Consider the following 17,083-nt stretch of genomic DNA (forward strand, 5'->3'; position numbering starts at 1 on the left):
TCATTGTCCCCTCTGCTTTTCATTATTGCCATGATCCCTCTGTCAACAATCTTACAAAAAACAAATCTCGGCTATCAAATATCTAAGAATTCTCACAAAATTTCACATTTGATGTACATGGATGACCTGAAGCTATATGGGAAAACGGAAACTGAAATCCAGTCTCTGACCAACACTGTCCGAATTTTTAGCACTGATATCAACATGGAGTTTGGTTTGGACAAATGTTCGACAGTGGCATTGAAGAAGGGAAAAATCATTGAAAGTGAGGGCATAAATATGCCCAATGGCCAAACAATAAAGTGTCACCAGCCAGAGGCCTATAAATATCTGGGCATACTACAGCTGGACAACATCAAGCATGAACATGTGAAAACTGTGGTCAGCAAAGAATACACACAAAGGGTCAGAAAAATTCTCAAAAGCAAGCTCAATGGAGGCAACACCATCAAGGCCATAAACACCTGGGCCATACCTGTCATAAGATATACTGCTGGCATTATAAATTGGACACAGGTGGAACTGGACAATTTGGACAGAAAAACAAGAAAACTCATGACCATTCATCATTCACTGCACCCTCGCAGTGATGTTGACCGGCTATATCTGCCTAGAAGATCAGGGGGCAGAGGACTCTTGCAAGTAAAACAAGCAGTCAAAGAAGAACATGCTCTGGCAGAATATGTAAAGCAAAGTGAAGAACCTGCTTTGATTGAAGTCAAAAATCAGAAACTCCTCAAAACACAGCAGACAAAAAACCAGTACAAGAAAACCGCACTACAAACTAGAGCTGACAGCTGGCACAACAAAACACTGCATGGAAAGTTCCTTGACAAAATTGAAGGAAAAGCTGACAAGGAGAAGACCTGGCTCTGGCTCACGAATGGGACCCTGAAGAAGGAGACAGAAGGCCTGATCCTTGCAGCCCAGGAGCAAGCCATCAGGACAAAAGCAATTCAGGCCAAGATTGAAAAATCAGCTGATGACCCAAAATGCAGACTGTGCAAGGAAACCGACGAAACCATTGATCATATCCTCAGCTGCTGTAAGAAAATTGCACAGATAGACTACAAACAGAGGCACAACTATGTGGCCCAAATGATTCATTGGAACTTATGCCTCAAGTACCACCTCCCAGCAGCAAAGAACTGGTGGGATCACAAACCTGCAAAAGTATTGGAATATGAACATGCAAAGATACTGTGGGACTTCCGAATCCAGACTGACAAAGTTCTGGAACACAACACACCAGACATCACAGTTGTGGAAAAGAACAAGGTTTGGATCATTGATGTTGCCATCCCAGGTGACAGTCGCATAGATGAAAAACAACAGGAAAAACTCAGCCGCTATCAGGACCTCAAGATTGAACTTCAAAGACTCTGGCAGAAACCAGTACAGGTGGTCCCGGTGGTGATGGGCACACTGGGTGCCGTGCCAAAAGATCTCAGCCGGCATTTGGAAACAATAGACATTGACAAAATCACCATCTGCCAACTGCAAAAGGCCACCCTACTGGGATCTGCACACATCATCAGAAAATACATCACACAGTCCTAGACACTTGGGAAGTGTTCGACTTGTGGTTTTGCAAAACGAAATCCAGCATATCTATCTTGTTTGCTGTGCCATACAACGTCGTTGTGTTGATAATAATAAAACTTTATTTATACCCCGCCACCATCTCCCCGTGGGGACTTGGGGCAGCTTACATGGGGCAGAGGCCCAAACAACATAGAACAAAACATAGGCAACATAATACAAATCACACTATAAAAAGATAAAACAGTAATACAATATATCAATTAAAACAAAAATACAGGATAAAAATTGCATTTAAAACACATGAATGTTAAAACCTTTTAACATTCATTTAACATAACCTCTTGGAATTTTTACACAAATCAAAAACAAAACAGGAATAGATAATAAAAGTACCCTTGGGCATACAAAATAACTTCCTATCATTACTCAAAGTCTATAACCCATCCCTGAAAACACAAATGCTCTATAACCCAGTATTTCTGCTTTCTTTTGGAGTAGCAGAGACTAGTATCGTCACCTCTTAATATTACATCTTTCTGTGAAATGTTACTTGGATAAAATAATAATATATGAATATGCACATACTTTTTGCATGCATATGTTATGGAGAAATTCTGTTTAAATCATATTCCGTGTAGACCATTGGGCATCTTGCTTTTATTGTTGGATGAGCATGCTCTTTCTCCTTTTTGCTGTCTCCTTCCCATCTGCAGAGAGTTAAGCTACTATATGTAGGTATTGATAAAATAAAAAGAGGTAGTTGCTATTTCCTAAACCTGACTGTTCCCATAGAACAGCTGGAAAACTGCCTTGCATATATATCATCTTTAGCTGTCACTTTAGTTAACCGTTCTATTAAATCCCTCTGTCTATTTCAGTCTCTGCTTTATGTTACCAACCTATTCATATTAGACCTGACAGTCTGTATGGGAATATTGCTAGAGTGAAAGTATTTATTTCCCTTTTTTCCTTTACCATCGTCATGCCCAAAGTATTACCATATGTTTCAAAAGCTTGTTCAGTTGATATATCCAGCTTCTTCTCTTTATCCATTCAAAAAGTCATTAGAGAGATCTTTTGTTTGTTTGTTTAAAACTACCTTTACATTCAAAAATAGTTCGCTTCCAAGACTTTAGTTTAGCTGTACAGGCTGTGCTTTACCTTTGGAAGAAAAATGGGTTGCATTCCAGAAACTTCACTCCATGCAACCTTAGTGAAATCTTGCTCTCCTTTCACCAGCCCTGATGTCTTAAAGCAGTTGCTCATTTTCAGTCATTGTACCACTGCAGGCACGTGTTCTTATGTGCATGCACATGGCTATCAGTGGCATGCACGGAGTTCCCCTTATTTATGCGGAAGGAATTGACATTAGGTGGCTGAACTGAGAAATTTCACAAAGTTGGTTTTTAATTTCCCCAAAGGTGGGTGGTGGTGCAATTCATTAGCCAAATCCATGAGTGGACAAGTTGCATTAGTGTCTCTCAATTTTTACGTCTCTCTTTCACTCCCTCCCTATTTGTGTGTGTGCACTGGGGGCAATTCATGCCATAATAATAATAATAATAATAATAATAACAACAACAACAACAACAACAACAAAAACTTTATTTATACCCCGCCACCATCTCCCCGTGGGGACTCAGGGCGGCTCACAATGTTACAAAAGTAACAGCGCAAATACATTAACAATATACACAGTTTAAAACACAAGAAGATAATAAAACAGAAGTTTTATTACCTTCTTGTCCTTTTTTGTCACTTATGGTGCAGTGATACTGTAAAATTAATGCATTTTGATACCACTTTAACTGCCCTGGCTGAAGGCTATAGAGTCACGGGAGTTGTAGTTTTTACAAGCTCTTTAGTCTTCTCTGCCAAAGATTGCTGATGCCTCACCAAACTACAGCTTTCACAATTTCCTAGCCTTCATAGAATCATAGAATTGGAAGAAACCATATGAGCCATCTATTCCAACTCCCTGACATGCAGGAAAAGCACAATCAAAGTAACAGGCAGTTAAAGTGATATCAAACTGCATTATTTCAACAGTGTGCCCTGAGTGTAAATGCAGGGTTTCCCATCCAGCATTATGGAATCAAATGGTTACTGTAAGGAGCTATTCAGATTAAAGACATCAGGAGTCATTCTCCACTTGGCCCCTTCTGCACTGCCATATAAAATCCAGATTCTCATCTTTGAACTGGATTATATGGCAGTGTAGACATGTATAATCCAGTTCAAAGCAGACAATGTGGGTTATCTGCTTTGATAATACTGACTGTATGACAGTGTAGAAGGGGCCTTAGCAACAATGAATTTATACCGTGCTGACTGTGGCACCTCTAGTGTTTCTCTAGATGACAAAAGAAAAGGACGGGAAGCACACAAATGTGCATTTGTTGTTGCTTTGTGGCCCCCAGTGCTTTTGCCTAGCAAACTGCTTACTTTGTCTCCCATTTACACTATAAAGAATTGGCATGGTCATATATGGTGAGAGAGGCTAGTTAAAAAAACTTTTGTTAGAGTCATTTGTTTTATTATATCTTGGGGTCAGCCTAAACTCCTTGTCTTGGCTGTAGGCTATATTTCAGAGGAAGGAACGGGAAAAACCACATCTTGAGTATTTTTTTTGTGTCAAGAGCAACTTGAGTCGCTTCTGGAGTGAGAGAATTGGCCGTCTGCAAGGACGTTGCCCAGGGGACGCCCAGATATTTTTGATGTTTTTACCATCCTTGTGGGAGGCTTCTCTCATGTCCCCGCATGGAGCTAGAGCTGATAGAGGGAGCTCATCCGTACTCTCCCTGGGTGGGATTCAAACCTGGCAGCTTTCAGGTCAGCAACCCAACCTTCAAGTCACGAGGCTTTAGTCCACTATGCCATTGGGGGCTCCTGCATCTTGAGTATTGATTGCCTGAGAAATCCAATAAAATGTATGAGGTCACCATACGTAGACGGGCAGCTTGAAGGCACATATGTGCATAGTGTGGTATCAAGAGTGGGTTTGCGTTTGCTTTCTTTTTTGAGTTGTGAATGTGGGCATCTTTGTTGGTTAGGAGATTCAAGTGCTGCCATCCTGATTGAGGTCAGTTGCTATAACATTAGAATGGGTTAATATTTCCCCTGCTTCCTTGCTGTCATATCTGCAAGCCGTTTAGTTTGCAGTGGTTTGATTGCAACTTCCTGGTCAACCCATGTAAGGTTTGTGAATCCTGGAAGTCCATAAAAACCCAAAGGCTACAGCCCTATCTCCATCTTCCAGGCCTTGGGGGTGCACTTACAATGACCCCCATTGTCTTTGTGGGAGAGATTTAGAAACAAGGTGCCAGAGAGTAGGTGGGAGGTCTCAGCAAGAGTGTTGTGTTGAAATCAAGTGTTTCTGGCTGATAGAAAGTCTCTGGATGACTTCCTCTGGCTCTTATTTCAGTTTTCCATTTGCAAGTCATGACAACAGGTGTTGAGTGGTACTTCGAAAGCTTTCTGGCATTGGGGTGTGTGTTATATTTTCATGATGCTCAATAGAGATTTTTTTTCATGATTCTCTGCTTACAAGTTGCAATTGTCTGGATAACAGTCAGACTGCTAGTGCCTTTATTTAAAGCTTCATATCAGCAGCAAGAACCCATGGCAAGCACAAGTTATTAGAAATGTGAAGTTTTGGAAAGAACCTGTAAAGTTTTACTCTCCCCCACCCCCCTCTTTCTCCCAAACCCTTACTTTTCTGGGGGGAAATGAGAAAAATTGGAGTATGGGACATTTTCTTTTAGAATAGTGAATAAATGGTTTTAAGACAAGATATTTGTATTTCTACCACTTCTACTATTAAGTAGACTTTTATATAAGACTGCATATAGCAGGAGTACTGAAAGCAATGGTTTGTAAACACTCCAGTCCATGAGACATCATCTCCCAGTCGGTGACCAGTTTTCTGGAAAGAAAGAAATGCAACACAATTAGACACAAATATGATAATTGTCCCTGGAATATTAGGGAGATAATTACTTGAAGGCATACAATAACATATACATTTAGAGACTGACTGGTACATTCAAGAGCTGTGCTAAAAGGGAGGCCTTTTGTCTTTATATGATACGGAAAGATAAAGGTAAAGGTTTTCCTCTGATGTTAAGCCTAGTTGTGTCCGACTCTGGGAGTTGGTGCTCATCTCCATTTCTAAGCTGAAGCACTGGCATTGTCCGTAGACACCTCCAAGGTCATATGGCCGGCATGACTGCATGGAGCGCCATTACTTTCCCTCCAGAGCGGTACCTATTGATCTACTCATGTTTGCATGTTTTCAAACTGCTAGCTTGGCAGAAGCTGGGGCTAACAGCAAGAGCTCACCTCACTCTCCGGATTCAAATTACTGACTTTTAAGTCGGCAAGTTCAGCAGCTCAGCAGTTTAACCCGCTGCACCACGGGGGGCTCTATATGATACAGAACACTAAATGTTAATCTAGATTGCCTAGATGGGGATGTCAATACAACTTTTTGTTCATGAGAATGTTGCTTTTTTGGATTACAGTTCATTTTTGGAGTTGCAGTGGAGCAGCAGAACAAACTGTAGATATGATAAACCTTTCTTTGAACTTTGTTTCTATTACATATAGTTATAGTAGGGGGTTTGGGAATTAGTGCCCAAAATCTAACCTTTATAAACTATGGTCAGTTAGTTTTTATTGTTTGGCTTATTGGCTGCTGCCAAATGCTTGTCACATTGTAAGTGCCAGCCATGACTAAAAATGACTTGTAGACTGAGGGAGTCCAACGGGAATTGCTGGAAGAAGCAATTCTATTAAGAGGAATGAGTCCAATGTATTTTGAACGTATATCAAGTCAAGCTATTGTAAGAAACATTGTAGTACCAATTCTCTTTGGGTTATCTAGAGCAAGGAAATAGACACACACTTATTGTACATACAGTAGACTCTCTGTTAACCACCCACCACCCATGAAGATTGGTAGATGTCAGATAAATGAAGTTTTGGGTTGCTTGAAAGTTATTACTAAAATATGCCTAACCAATACTATGAGTCCCCAATGGTGCAGCAGGTTAAACCGTTAAGCTGCTGAATGGGTTGACTGAAAGGTTTGAATCTGGAGAGTGGGATGAGCTCCCCTGTTAGCCCCAGCTTCTGCCAACCTAGCAGTTTGAAAACATGCAAATGTGAGTAGATCAATAGGTACCGCTCCAGCAGGAAGGTAATGGCGCTCCATGCAGTCATGCCGATCACATGACATTGGAGGTGTCTATGGACAACACCGGCTCTTTGGCTTAGAAATGGAGATGACCACCACCCCCCAGAGTTGGACATGACTATATTTAATGTCAAGGGAAAACCTTCACTTATTAAAACTAATACTATGCCCCTTACTATACCATACCATAACACCTGTATTGATTTGATATTAATATTAAAATACAGTAATTCAAAGCAAATCAAGACAGACTTAACTTAATGTAATACTCTTTTTCTGTATTATAAAAAAAACTTTAAAAAAATGAAAGTATTATTTCTTCTATCTTATGTTGTTTGTTTGAGAGTTCTGGTTGCTTGAGTTCCATTTAACTGAGATCCTACTGTGTATATATGTTACCATGACGAAACAATTGAATTACCTGGTGGGATACTTTTCATGCTTTATACAACTGCTTTGTGAACATTGTAAAATGATTTTTCTACATTATGGAAAAAAGAGATCGTAGTCATTTGTGTGCATGTGTATGTGTGGCAGGCGAAGAACAGTCATTGAGGATTGATTAAAGGAATGTAGTTGATAAAAAAACCCTCTAAAGCAGTGGGTCTTAACCTGGGGTCCCCAGAAGTTTTTGGCGTACACTTTACCAGCTGTTAGGATTTCCGGGATGCCAAAAACATCTGGGGACCCCAGGTTGAGAACCACTGCTCTAAAGCTCAAACATCTAGAGAGCCAATGAAGAGGGGCATGGGATTGTTATGGAACTTACGGAACAGATGCAAAAAGAGAGGGACCTGGGACACCAAAATGCTTGTGACCTTAAAATAAGTTCATAGAGCATATGATTTGCCAACTTGGAAATAGCCCTGCATTTTCATTGTTTATGCATTGTCCCCATTCCCACCTGCACATGTCCAGCACCATAAGAGTAGCATGATGTGTAGGATCTGTATAGGATCTGACTCCACGTAAATATAGTTGAGTGCTGACATCTCTGAGCCAATAGCATTGTTATCTGTCTTTTCAGTTTTGTACCTTCAGATGGCTGCTTGACCACAGAATTTCCCTGAAAGGACTTAGAGATTGCTAGATAACTGTTATCTCTATAAATCTCTAGGTACTTCTGTGTTAGGTCTGTTGGAAGTTGATCATAGATTCACCCTGGATGATCTAGACATTCTAGAGCAGTGGTTCCCAACCTTTGGGCCTCCAAGTGTTTTGGACTTCAGCTCCCACAATTTTTAACCGCTGGTTAGCTGGATGGGATTTCTGGGAGTTGAAGTCCAAAACACCTGTAGGCCCAAAAGTTGGGAACCACTGTTCTAGAGAGAACACATTAATCAACTCTGAATAATCAAATCCTCAAAAGTTAAATCCATAAATGTGGAGGGCCAACTGGAGGTAGTGTTCGGTTTTTGTCAGTGTGATTTGCATGTAACTGGGTGAGCAATTTGATAGCCAAATTTCTTAACATGTTTTTTTTCTTCTTTGCCTGACCAGGTGTGACGTCTGTTGTATTACCTTCCGCACACATCGGGGCTTGTTACGGCATAATGCAGTTATTCATAAACTACTTCCAAAAGACCCAACGGGAAAGCCTTTTATTCAGAACAATCCCTCAATTCCAGCAGGCTTCCATGATCTGGGATTCACAGACTTCTCCTGCAAGAAATTCCCCCGCATTTCTCAGGTATTTATTTATTTTAGCTAATTAGCTGACTTGTGTCAATTTGTGTAGCATTTAATTTGAGTCCGATTAAGTAGTGACTTGATTTAAATTGACAGACTTAATCTTCCTATGCCTGGATCCTGCAAAAATCCTTCAAGTGGTAAGGAGAAACCTTGGAGGATACTTGTTAGTTTTATCCTAATAAATAAGCAGTTGGAACAGGTGAGCATGTGGCCATACAAATACATTAACAACCTTTCCATGGCTTTGGGCAGTTAAAGCTGAGGTGGGATGTGTGCAATTTAAATTTGAAACATGCTTTCGCTAAAATCCTACTTGGTAGAACAGATCACAAAGTTCTGTCAGGTATGGTTGATACAAGCCTTTGAATTCCAGAATGCTAGCTGTGTTGTATACAAAGAAAACATTAAGTGTAATTTCATGTCAGAACCTAATTGGTACATATTTTCCCTTGTCAGGATTACTCTGCTAGATTTCAAGGGTTTGTAATATCTTTTGCCCTCCTACAGACTAGTGTCATAACCATTTCTGCCTGTGACATTGGTGTATATTTCAGAGAAAAAAAATCATACAGAACCTGGTCATCCTGGTGAACAGAGACCATTAACCCAGTTTTGCAGATGTATCTCTTTCTGTAAACATAAGGACCAGTAACTAGATAGCATCCTAGCTGAATTTGGTCTTCAAATGATGTGAGCAACTGTTCTTGTTGGCTTCTCAGAAGTTAGTTGCAATATCCACAGTATCTGGGGTCGCAAGGCAGGCTGCAGTGCCCTCCCATGATTTTGTTGTTGTTGTTGATTAAAGACTTCTTACATCTCTTCTAAAGGTTGCAGAAGTAAACTCTTAGGCCAAACCATTGGTTGATGGGTATGGGAGACGGCCCTTTTATGTTAGGAGAACCTAGAAAAGTTGCTCACCACAACCTGTAGCAATATATTTTAATGAGTGGTTTGAAGTTTAAAATGTGGGTCTTGTTCTGTTGTCCCACACTCTTTCATCAAACCTACTGTGTCATACAGTTGACTGAGAATCTAAAAACGGAAGCCATGTGCACATAATCTTACTCTCTGTCTCTCTCACTCATTCCTCACTCATAATGGAAGTGCTGTGCTGGTATACTAGAACACAAGGGACAGTAGAGTATACACTGTTTGTTGTTCAAGCCTGAATGTCTGCTTCTTCTCCTAAGTATGGTTGATGCTATCAGTTCTCTTACACCTGTTTGCTCTCTATTGTTTCTAGGTCTGGTGTGAAACAAACTTGCGGAGGTGCACCAGTGAATTTCATCGGTATGTCTGTGAAATGTGCAACAAGGCATTCCCCATGCGCTCAGCACTCAAGCTGCACACAGAAACCCACGCAACTGATCAGGGAAAAGAAGAGCACAAACTGCAATCAGAGGATGCAGACCTGAAGGCCTACATGGAGTCCTTGGGACTGCGGCATACCAAAGATGTTGAATCTGCCAAGCAGGAGGAGCTTGCGCCAGATGATGAGGTCCAAGAAACGCAGCTAAGAACACTGAAGTGTAATCTACCTCAGGAACCTGGTAATGCTAGCCAGCTGAATGTGTCCCCTCTGGAGACTGCTGCTGTGGGTGGACCTTTCTCAGTCCTTTCCTCTACAAAAGAAAACATAAAACTTCTCTCACTACAGCCTTTCCAGAAGGGCTTCATAATTCAGCCTGACAATAGCATTGTTGTCAAACCCATTTCTGGAGAACTAGCAGACATCCAGCAGATCTTAAAGATGGCTTCTTCAGCAACCCCACAGATCAGTCTCCCCCAGCTTTCGAAGACTTCTCACATACCTGTGCAGTCTATATTCAAGCATATGCCTCCACTGAAGCCAAAGCCCTTGGTAGCACCTCGGACTGTGGTGGCAACCTCAACGCCACCTCCACTGGTCAACACTCAACAAGCCTCACCTGGATGCATCAGTCCAAGCCTTCCTCCAGTGCCACCCAAGCTGGTCTTACCCTCAGAAGAGTCAACTTCAAACTCCCATCTTCCACCCAGTAAATCGGGAGCTAAACCCAGCCCTTCTGACCAGGAGAAGATGGAGCCTGTGAACCAGCATGAAATTAGAATACAGCTAGAGCAAGACAGCATCATTGAGGCTCTTCTGCCTTTGACCATGGAGGCAAAGATCAAACAAGAGGTGACAGAGCGAGACTTCAAAGCCATAATCACTGGGACAGCAAACAAGAAGACCCCAGCCATGAGGAAAGTCTTGTATCCATGCCGCTTTTGTGACCAGGTGTTTCCTTTCTCTGGGGTCTTGAGGGCTCACGTACGTTCCCACCTGGGCATCTCCCCTTATCAGTGTAACATTTGTGATTACATTGCAGCCGATAAAGCAGCGCTGATCCGGCATTTGCGGACACACAGTGGAGAGAGACCATACATCTGTAAAATCTGCCAATATCCTTTCACAGTGAAAGCAAACTGTGAAAGGCATTTGCGCAAGAAGCACCTGAAGGCAACTAGGAAGGAGATAGAGAAGAACATTGAGTACGTTGCCAGCAATGCAGCTGAGATGGTAGATGCCTTTTGCTCTCCAGATACAGTGTGCAAGTTCTGTGGGGAAGACCTGAAGCATTACCGTGCTCTCCGCATCCATATGCGAGCACACAGTGGCTGCCAGAAGAAAAAGCCATTTGAATGCAAGGAGTGTGGCACGGCCTTCTCAGCCAAGCGGAACTGCATCCATCATCTCCTCAAGCAGCATTTGCACATCCCAGAGAGGGAGGTAGAGAGCTATGTCCTGGCTGTGGAGTGCCAGCCTCCAGAGACCCAACCGGGTTCTCTGCAGTTACTGGAAGGTAGCACTTACACCGACTGCAAACCCATCACGCCTTTTATGGAATCACAGAATGGTGTTTTAAGGGGCACCCCCTCTCATGCATCGATCAAACTTGAAACTGCAAATAGCTTCCCTAGAAATTTCGATGAGCCTTTAGATTTCTCACAAAAGAACAAAAACCTGAACTCTGTGCTGATAAAACAGGAGAATCCATTTGATTCTTCTTTCTATGATTGTTCTATGGAGCCCATTGACTTGTCCATCCCTAAAGCTTCAAAGAAGGAGAATGAGAATTCCTTAAATGAGGAGAAGAAACAGGAACCTTTTGATGGACATGAAGAAAACCTTCATAACTTTGAGCAGTCTGCTCCAGCTAACGGCAACCTAGAAAACCAAGCTCTCCGACGGTCTCAGCCACTGAAGGGTCCACTGCATTTGACTGTCCCAATCATTTCTCCAACCCTCTTGGGGAATTCAGCTTTGCTGCGACCCTTGAGGCCCAAGCCACCCCCTCTCTTGCCAAAGCCCCTCATCACAAAAGAGCTGCCACCTCTTGCTTCCATTGCCCAGATCATTTCCTCTGTGTCTTCTGCCCCCACTTTACTGAAAACAGACTCGATTCCCACGGCACCTATCGGCAACTCCACTGGGACCGAAAAGTCAGGGAACTCTAAACCAAACACGACAATCATGGCTGCTGTCCAGCCCGATCCTGGCATTCCCAATGATTTGCCAGAGCGTGCATGCAGTCCAAATGGATCCCAGAAGTCTCCCACTCCTGGATCTGTGAAGAAAAGAGGCAGAAAGAAAGGAACAAAAAACAAGCCCAAGGCAAGCAGTGGGGTGGACCTAGAGTCAAGTGGGGAGTTTGCCAGTATAGAGAAGATGCTGGCAACCACAGACACAAATAAGTTCAGCACATTTCTCCAGTCAACTGCGGACTTCAAGGAAGTAGCTGATAGAAATGGAACCAGTGAAGAGGAAAGAGAAATTGCTGAAGATAAACCCCTGAGAGGAAAGAGGAATGCCTACTCAAACTGTGTTCAAAAAATTAGGTGTCCTCATTGTCCAAGCGTTTTTCCCTGGGCAAGCTCTTTACAGCGGCATATGCTTACTCACACAGGTAAGAGCTATGCTTTGAATTGGGCTTGGGGACATATAAATCAGTACTTGTTGTTGAACATACATTGTAATTGGTAGACCAGGGCGTGGATATGATTCTGCATAGAAAGCACATCAGCATGCTTGGTCCAGAAGAAATTGCTAGGATAGATGTGAAAAGTATGCAAACGCAATATGTGGTCCCTGCAGGGTAAATTTCACAGAACTTTGAAGCTAAACATTGTAAGTAACAGTGTTACTGATAACATTTCTTTTGGGGTAATGTGAGCACTATAATGCTACTTTTGCAAAATAATACAACTGATGACAATGTTATTTTTTAAAATAACAATTAACATTGGTTAGTTGATTCAAGGGTTTTTCCCGTCCCAACTATATTTGATCACTTACTTATTTTTGTATGGATCCCTTCCCAAAGGAACTAAAAAGGATCATATAAAAACAGTAGAGTCTCGCTTGTCCAACCTTCGCTTATCCAGCGTTCTGTATTATCCAGTGCAGTCTGCCTTTTAATAGTCAATGTTTTCAATACATTGTGATGTTTTGATGTTAAATTCGTAAATACAATAATTACTACATAACGTATTGAACTGCTTTTTCTGTCGATTTGTTGTAAAATATGATGTTTTAGTGCGTAATTTGTAAAATCATTGTCACTTATCCAACGTTCTGCTGGCCCATTTATGTTGGATAAGCGAAACTCTACTGTAGTAAGCACAGTAACAAACTGAATAATGAGCAATGCTCACTTGATCCTTAAGAAAAAAGTATAACAAGAATAATGATTCTTTTAAAAAGTGACTTCCCAAGCTGTGTGGTTTGCTTATGTAGGGAATTACCGGTATCCATGTTATAATTTCTTATGCCATCCTTTAAAGATCCTTAACTTTATCATGAATCTTATGGTTATACTTTACGAATTGGTCGTATCTGTTAACTTTTGTGCTAGAGATAATTGGGTCACACATTCATTGCTATTGGAACAGTGACCAAATTTGACTGCAGAGTCAAATCCTGTATTATTTATTCTGCAAGGCCAGTGAAAACTGATGTATTGGTTTGAATGTAATGGCATGTGATATTACTGGCTCAGATGGAAAGAGAAGGAAATAATGGAATTTTAACACCTAGTGGATGAAAGTTAGTATATGAACAGAAGAAAGGTTCCTATTGTGATCAAATGTGGTTTGTTGGGTGTTAACTGATCACATAATATCTAAACAGTGTAGGACAGTGTGGGAGACCTGTGACTTTCCAATAGTTTTTGAAATTTCTATTAGTACTAGCATGCATAATCAATTATGAGAGTTGCAGTCCAATAATACATTGGAGGCTACAAGCCCCCACCCTTGGAATACAGAGTTATTTCCTGGAAAACAATACTGGACAAATCATAATTCAAATTTTGTTCTGTCCTAGATCCACCACCCATAATTTAAAAGATTGATGGGCTGGGGAAGTTTCATGACTCAGACTTTAGGGAACCACTATCATTTGGGTAAACCACCCTTCCCAACCAACATCTATATGTTTTGGCTTAGGGCTCCCATCAGGATTTTTAAAACAATAGGGGAAAATTGGAGAGAACCAGGTTTGGGGTAACAGGTCAGCAGAACTAGATTAGATGGAACATAGGTCCAGTCTGGGCTTTGAGATACATGTTCCACGGTTTTATTGAGATGTAAAAAACCATTTGTGTTTGAGATGAGATGGGACTCCAAACTGTGCTTAGCCCTTTCCCCAGCTGCTTTAGCTCCTCAAGTGGGTTTTTCATTTATGAAGTTAAATTGAAGATCTAGCCATTATTTTTGAACCCTGTGGGTTAGGAAAGTTGTTGTGGAAGGAGGATTTGAAATGGGGAAACAGCTGCAGAGTGAACCTGAGCTGTTTCACATTGGCTCATTTTTCCTTCACTGCTTGGCTGCTAAAAGTATCATTTCCTGCCACTATGGAGTTTGCAAAGTACTCATGGTAGAGAAATTGTCCACTTAAACACTTTAGGTTTAACTACTGCTGAAAGATTATGTACCTACCTGGTAAATCTTTCTGTTGGAGGCTTTCTAGCTCAGAGTCTGCAGCTGAAGAAACCAAAATTATTTTCTAATTTGTTGCAGTGGTCTGAAAGCTCAGTCTGGGTTTTGAGAAGTGAGTATAAGAAGTGGGTAGCTTTGTCATTTGATGTAGCACTCGCCATGCTTCCATTGAAAGGAGCAAGTAGTAGCTGCAGAGTTTTCTACAGGAGGGGGATATGCTTTGGAGACACCTGGGTGGATCTTATATCCACAAATTACTGTACTTTTTGCTCACCTGAGGGATCTAGTGCCTTTTTTCATAAACACTTGCCTCAAATACACCAAAGTACATTCTGCAATATCTTGAAGTCAAGAATATCTCTCAGAAGATTGAGTATTCCAGGAAGATTGTTTTATATCCTGCATTCAAATCATCTTCAGTGTGGTCCAGACCAATATAGTGTAGGCCAGTGTGGATATCCTCCCACTGGAGCAACTGGTGATAATACAATAACATTTATTGGCGGTTGAGGCACATCAAGTAAAAAGCATCAAGTGATGTCACAACAGGTGTTGCCGCAAAGCCTCCACAAACTGGTTCTATAAAATCTGCTTTCATGAAGTGATTGATAAATAATAAATTAATATACAATTTTGTGCCCTCCTCCCTTGAGCAACTATCCTATTTCAGTGGATTGAGAGCCACTAGCCTAGAGTTTTTGAAATAGAATCAGCATAAATATGATCCTCAGGGTCTTTACAGAGGTTCTAGTTATTTTGAAGCTGCCTATGTAGTGTAGATGTAAAGGGCTCTCACCACTACTTCACAACCAACACACATCAAAACATTGTTTTATGAACATCAGTGATTGGTTTCGAAATAAGCAGTTTATATTTAGTGGCAACTGCTCTAATTCTCATACTCGTGTCTTAACACCTAGATTGAAATTTGAAGCTATTGCAATGAATTAGAAAGTAATACTTTATTCATCTTCGTGTCACTATCCGTCTCCCACATTTTTGAAGTACTGTATTTCTATGACGGTAAATAATTTTGTTTTGGAGTCTGAAGCCACTCTGAACATCTTGCTCTTGCCTGTACTGTAGGGCCAGACACGTGCTCTGTGGTGATGACTCATTTGTTTGTGCAAAGAACTGAAGGGGAAGAGGATAACAAAATGTAAAGCTTGTGGCACATTCCAAAATTCTGACTTGCCCTAGGAAGATCCCCAACATCATTCCATTGCAGTAGCAGCAAGGGTTTTTATGTTGTTAAGAACAATGATTGTTTAAAGGGATAGTTATTGTTACTCATAGTTTTGGTTAATATATCATCATCTTGATTCAGACCATTTTTGCTAGTGTACTGGAGTGTGGCTATATGGTTTGGATTATTTTATCCGTGGTGGAGAGAAGGAGGTTCTTGATACAGTATTACTTTTTGTCAAATAATTTGGGATACCTAGATTTTTTTTCATGATGCATACATGTACAGTAGAGTCTCACTTATCCAAGCCTCTCTTATCCAAGTTTCTGGATTATCCAAGCCATTTTTGTAGTCAATGTTTTCAATATATTGTGATATTTTGGTGCTAAATTCATAAATACAGTAATTACAACATAACATTACTGCGTATTGAACAACTTTTTCTGTCAAATTTGTTGTATAACATGATGTTTTGGTGCTTAATTTGTAAAATCATAACCTAGTTTGATGTTTAATAGGCTTTTCCTTAATCCCTTCTTATTATCCAAGATATTCACTTATCCAAGCTTCTGCTGGCCCGTTTAGCTTGGATAAGCGAGACTCTACTGTATTCATATTTGAGAAAATGGTGGATTTATTCTGAAAATTCTTGATACAATAGTAATAATCAGAGTTTCTAGACTGATTGGTCTATACCAGGGATTCGTTGGTGTATCCTCTGAATATTATTGACAAAGTAGTTCAGCCATCTCCGATTTGTCACATCTTTGTCTTCTTTGATATGTCATTGATATAGATGAAGGGTTGGCAATCTGCTGTCCTTCACATGTTTTAGACTACATCTTTCATATATTTAGTTAAGCCTGGCAGGTGCCAATGCTTTTCTTGAAAAGATGTTTTTTCTTCGTGTACTCTGTGAATGCACACTAATGGAGAAGCTGCGCCTGCGCAGGTTCCGACGGAAACTCTTCCAAGCTGAAGTTCAAATTTTGGCGGTAACCACGCCCCCCTTCCCAAGGGGCATATAAGGCAGCCCCAGGCGCCCGCTCTCCAGTTCCTTTTTTTCCGCCGCAAGGTTCACTTCGGACTCTTCGCATGTCTACTACTCGTTTCAAGCGTTGCACGCAGTGTGCTGCTAAAATTCCTGACTCGGACGGCCACGCCAAGTGCCTCTTCTGTCTTGGCGAGGCTCATGTGGTCAGTACCTGCCGTTTTTGCCTAGCTCTCACGGCTCAGGCCAGAAAGAACAGAGCCGCTAGGCTTAGAGCGGCGCTCTACGAAAAATCTCTCGCGCCAGAACCGACTCCGTCGACGTCGGGTACGTCGGCGTCCTCAGCTTTGAGAGCTATGTCGGCACCACCAACTAAGCCTCCGGCAGCCAAGGCTTCCTCGGTCTCGTCCAGAGCGTCCAAGACCTCCAGGGTCGCTAAACCGGTCAAACCACCGTGTACTGTGACGACGGCGACCGTGTCGACCCGCTCCGGAAAGGTGGGACCTTCCTC

General features: G+C 41.5%; 1 protein-coding gene across 6 annotated transcripts in view; it reads left to right on the forward strand.

Annotated features, from left to right (window-relative positions):
• rreb1 (ras responsive element binding protein 1) overlaps positions 1 to 17,083 on the forward strand; it is a 183,533-nt gene that overhangs the window by 142,574 nt on the left and 23,876 nt on the right. For all 6 annotated transcript variants that reach the window (XM_008117950.3, XM_008117953.3, XM_008117960.3 and 3 more), the window contains 2 exons: positions 8,243 to 8,432; positions 9,678 to 12,363. In XM_008117950.3, coding sequence (XP_008116157.2) covers positions 8,243 to 8,432; positions 9,678 to 12,363 — 2,876 coding nt within the window. The remainder of the gene's footprint in view (positions 1 to 8,242; positions 8,433 to 9,677; positions 12,364 to 17,083) is intronic.

The sequence above is a fragment of the Anolis carolinensis genome, chromosome 4, assembly GCF_035594765.1.
Source record: "Anolis carolinensis isolate JA03-04 chromosome 4, rAnoCar3.1.pri, whole genome shotgun sequence".
Classification (NCBI taxonomy): domain Eukaryota; kingdom Metazoa; phylum Chordata; class Lepidosauria; order Squamata; family Dactyloidae; genus Anolis; species Anolis carolinensis.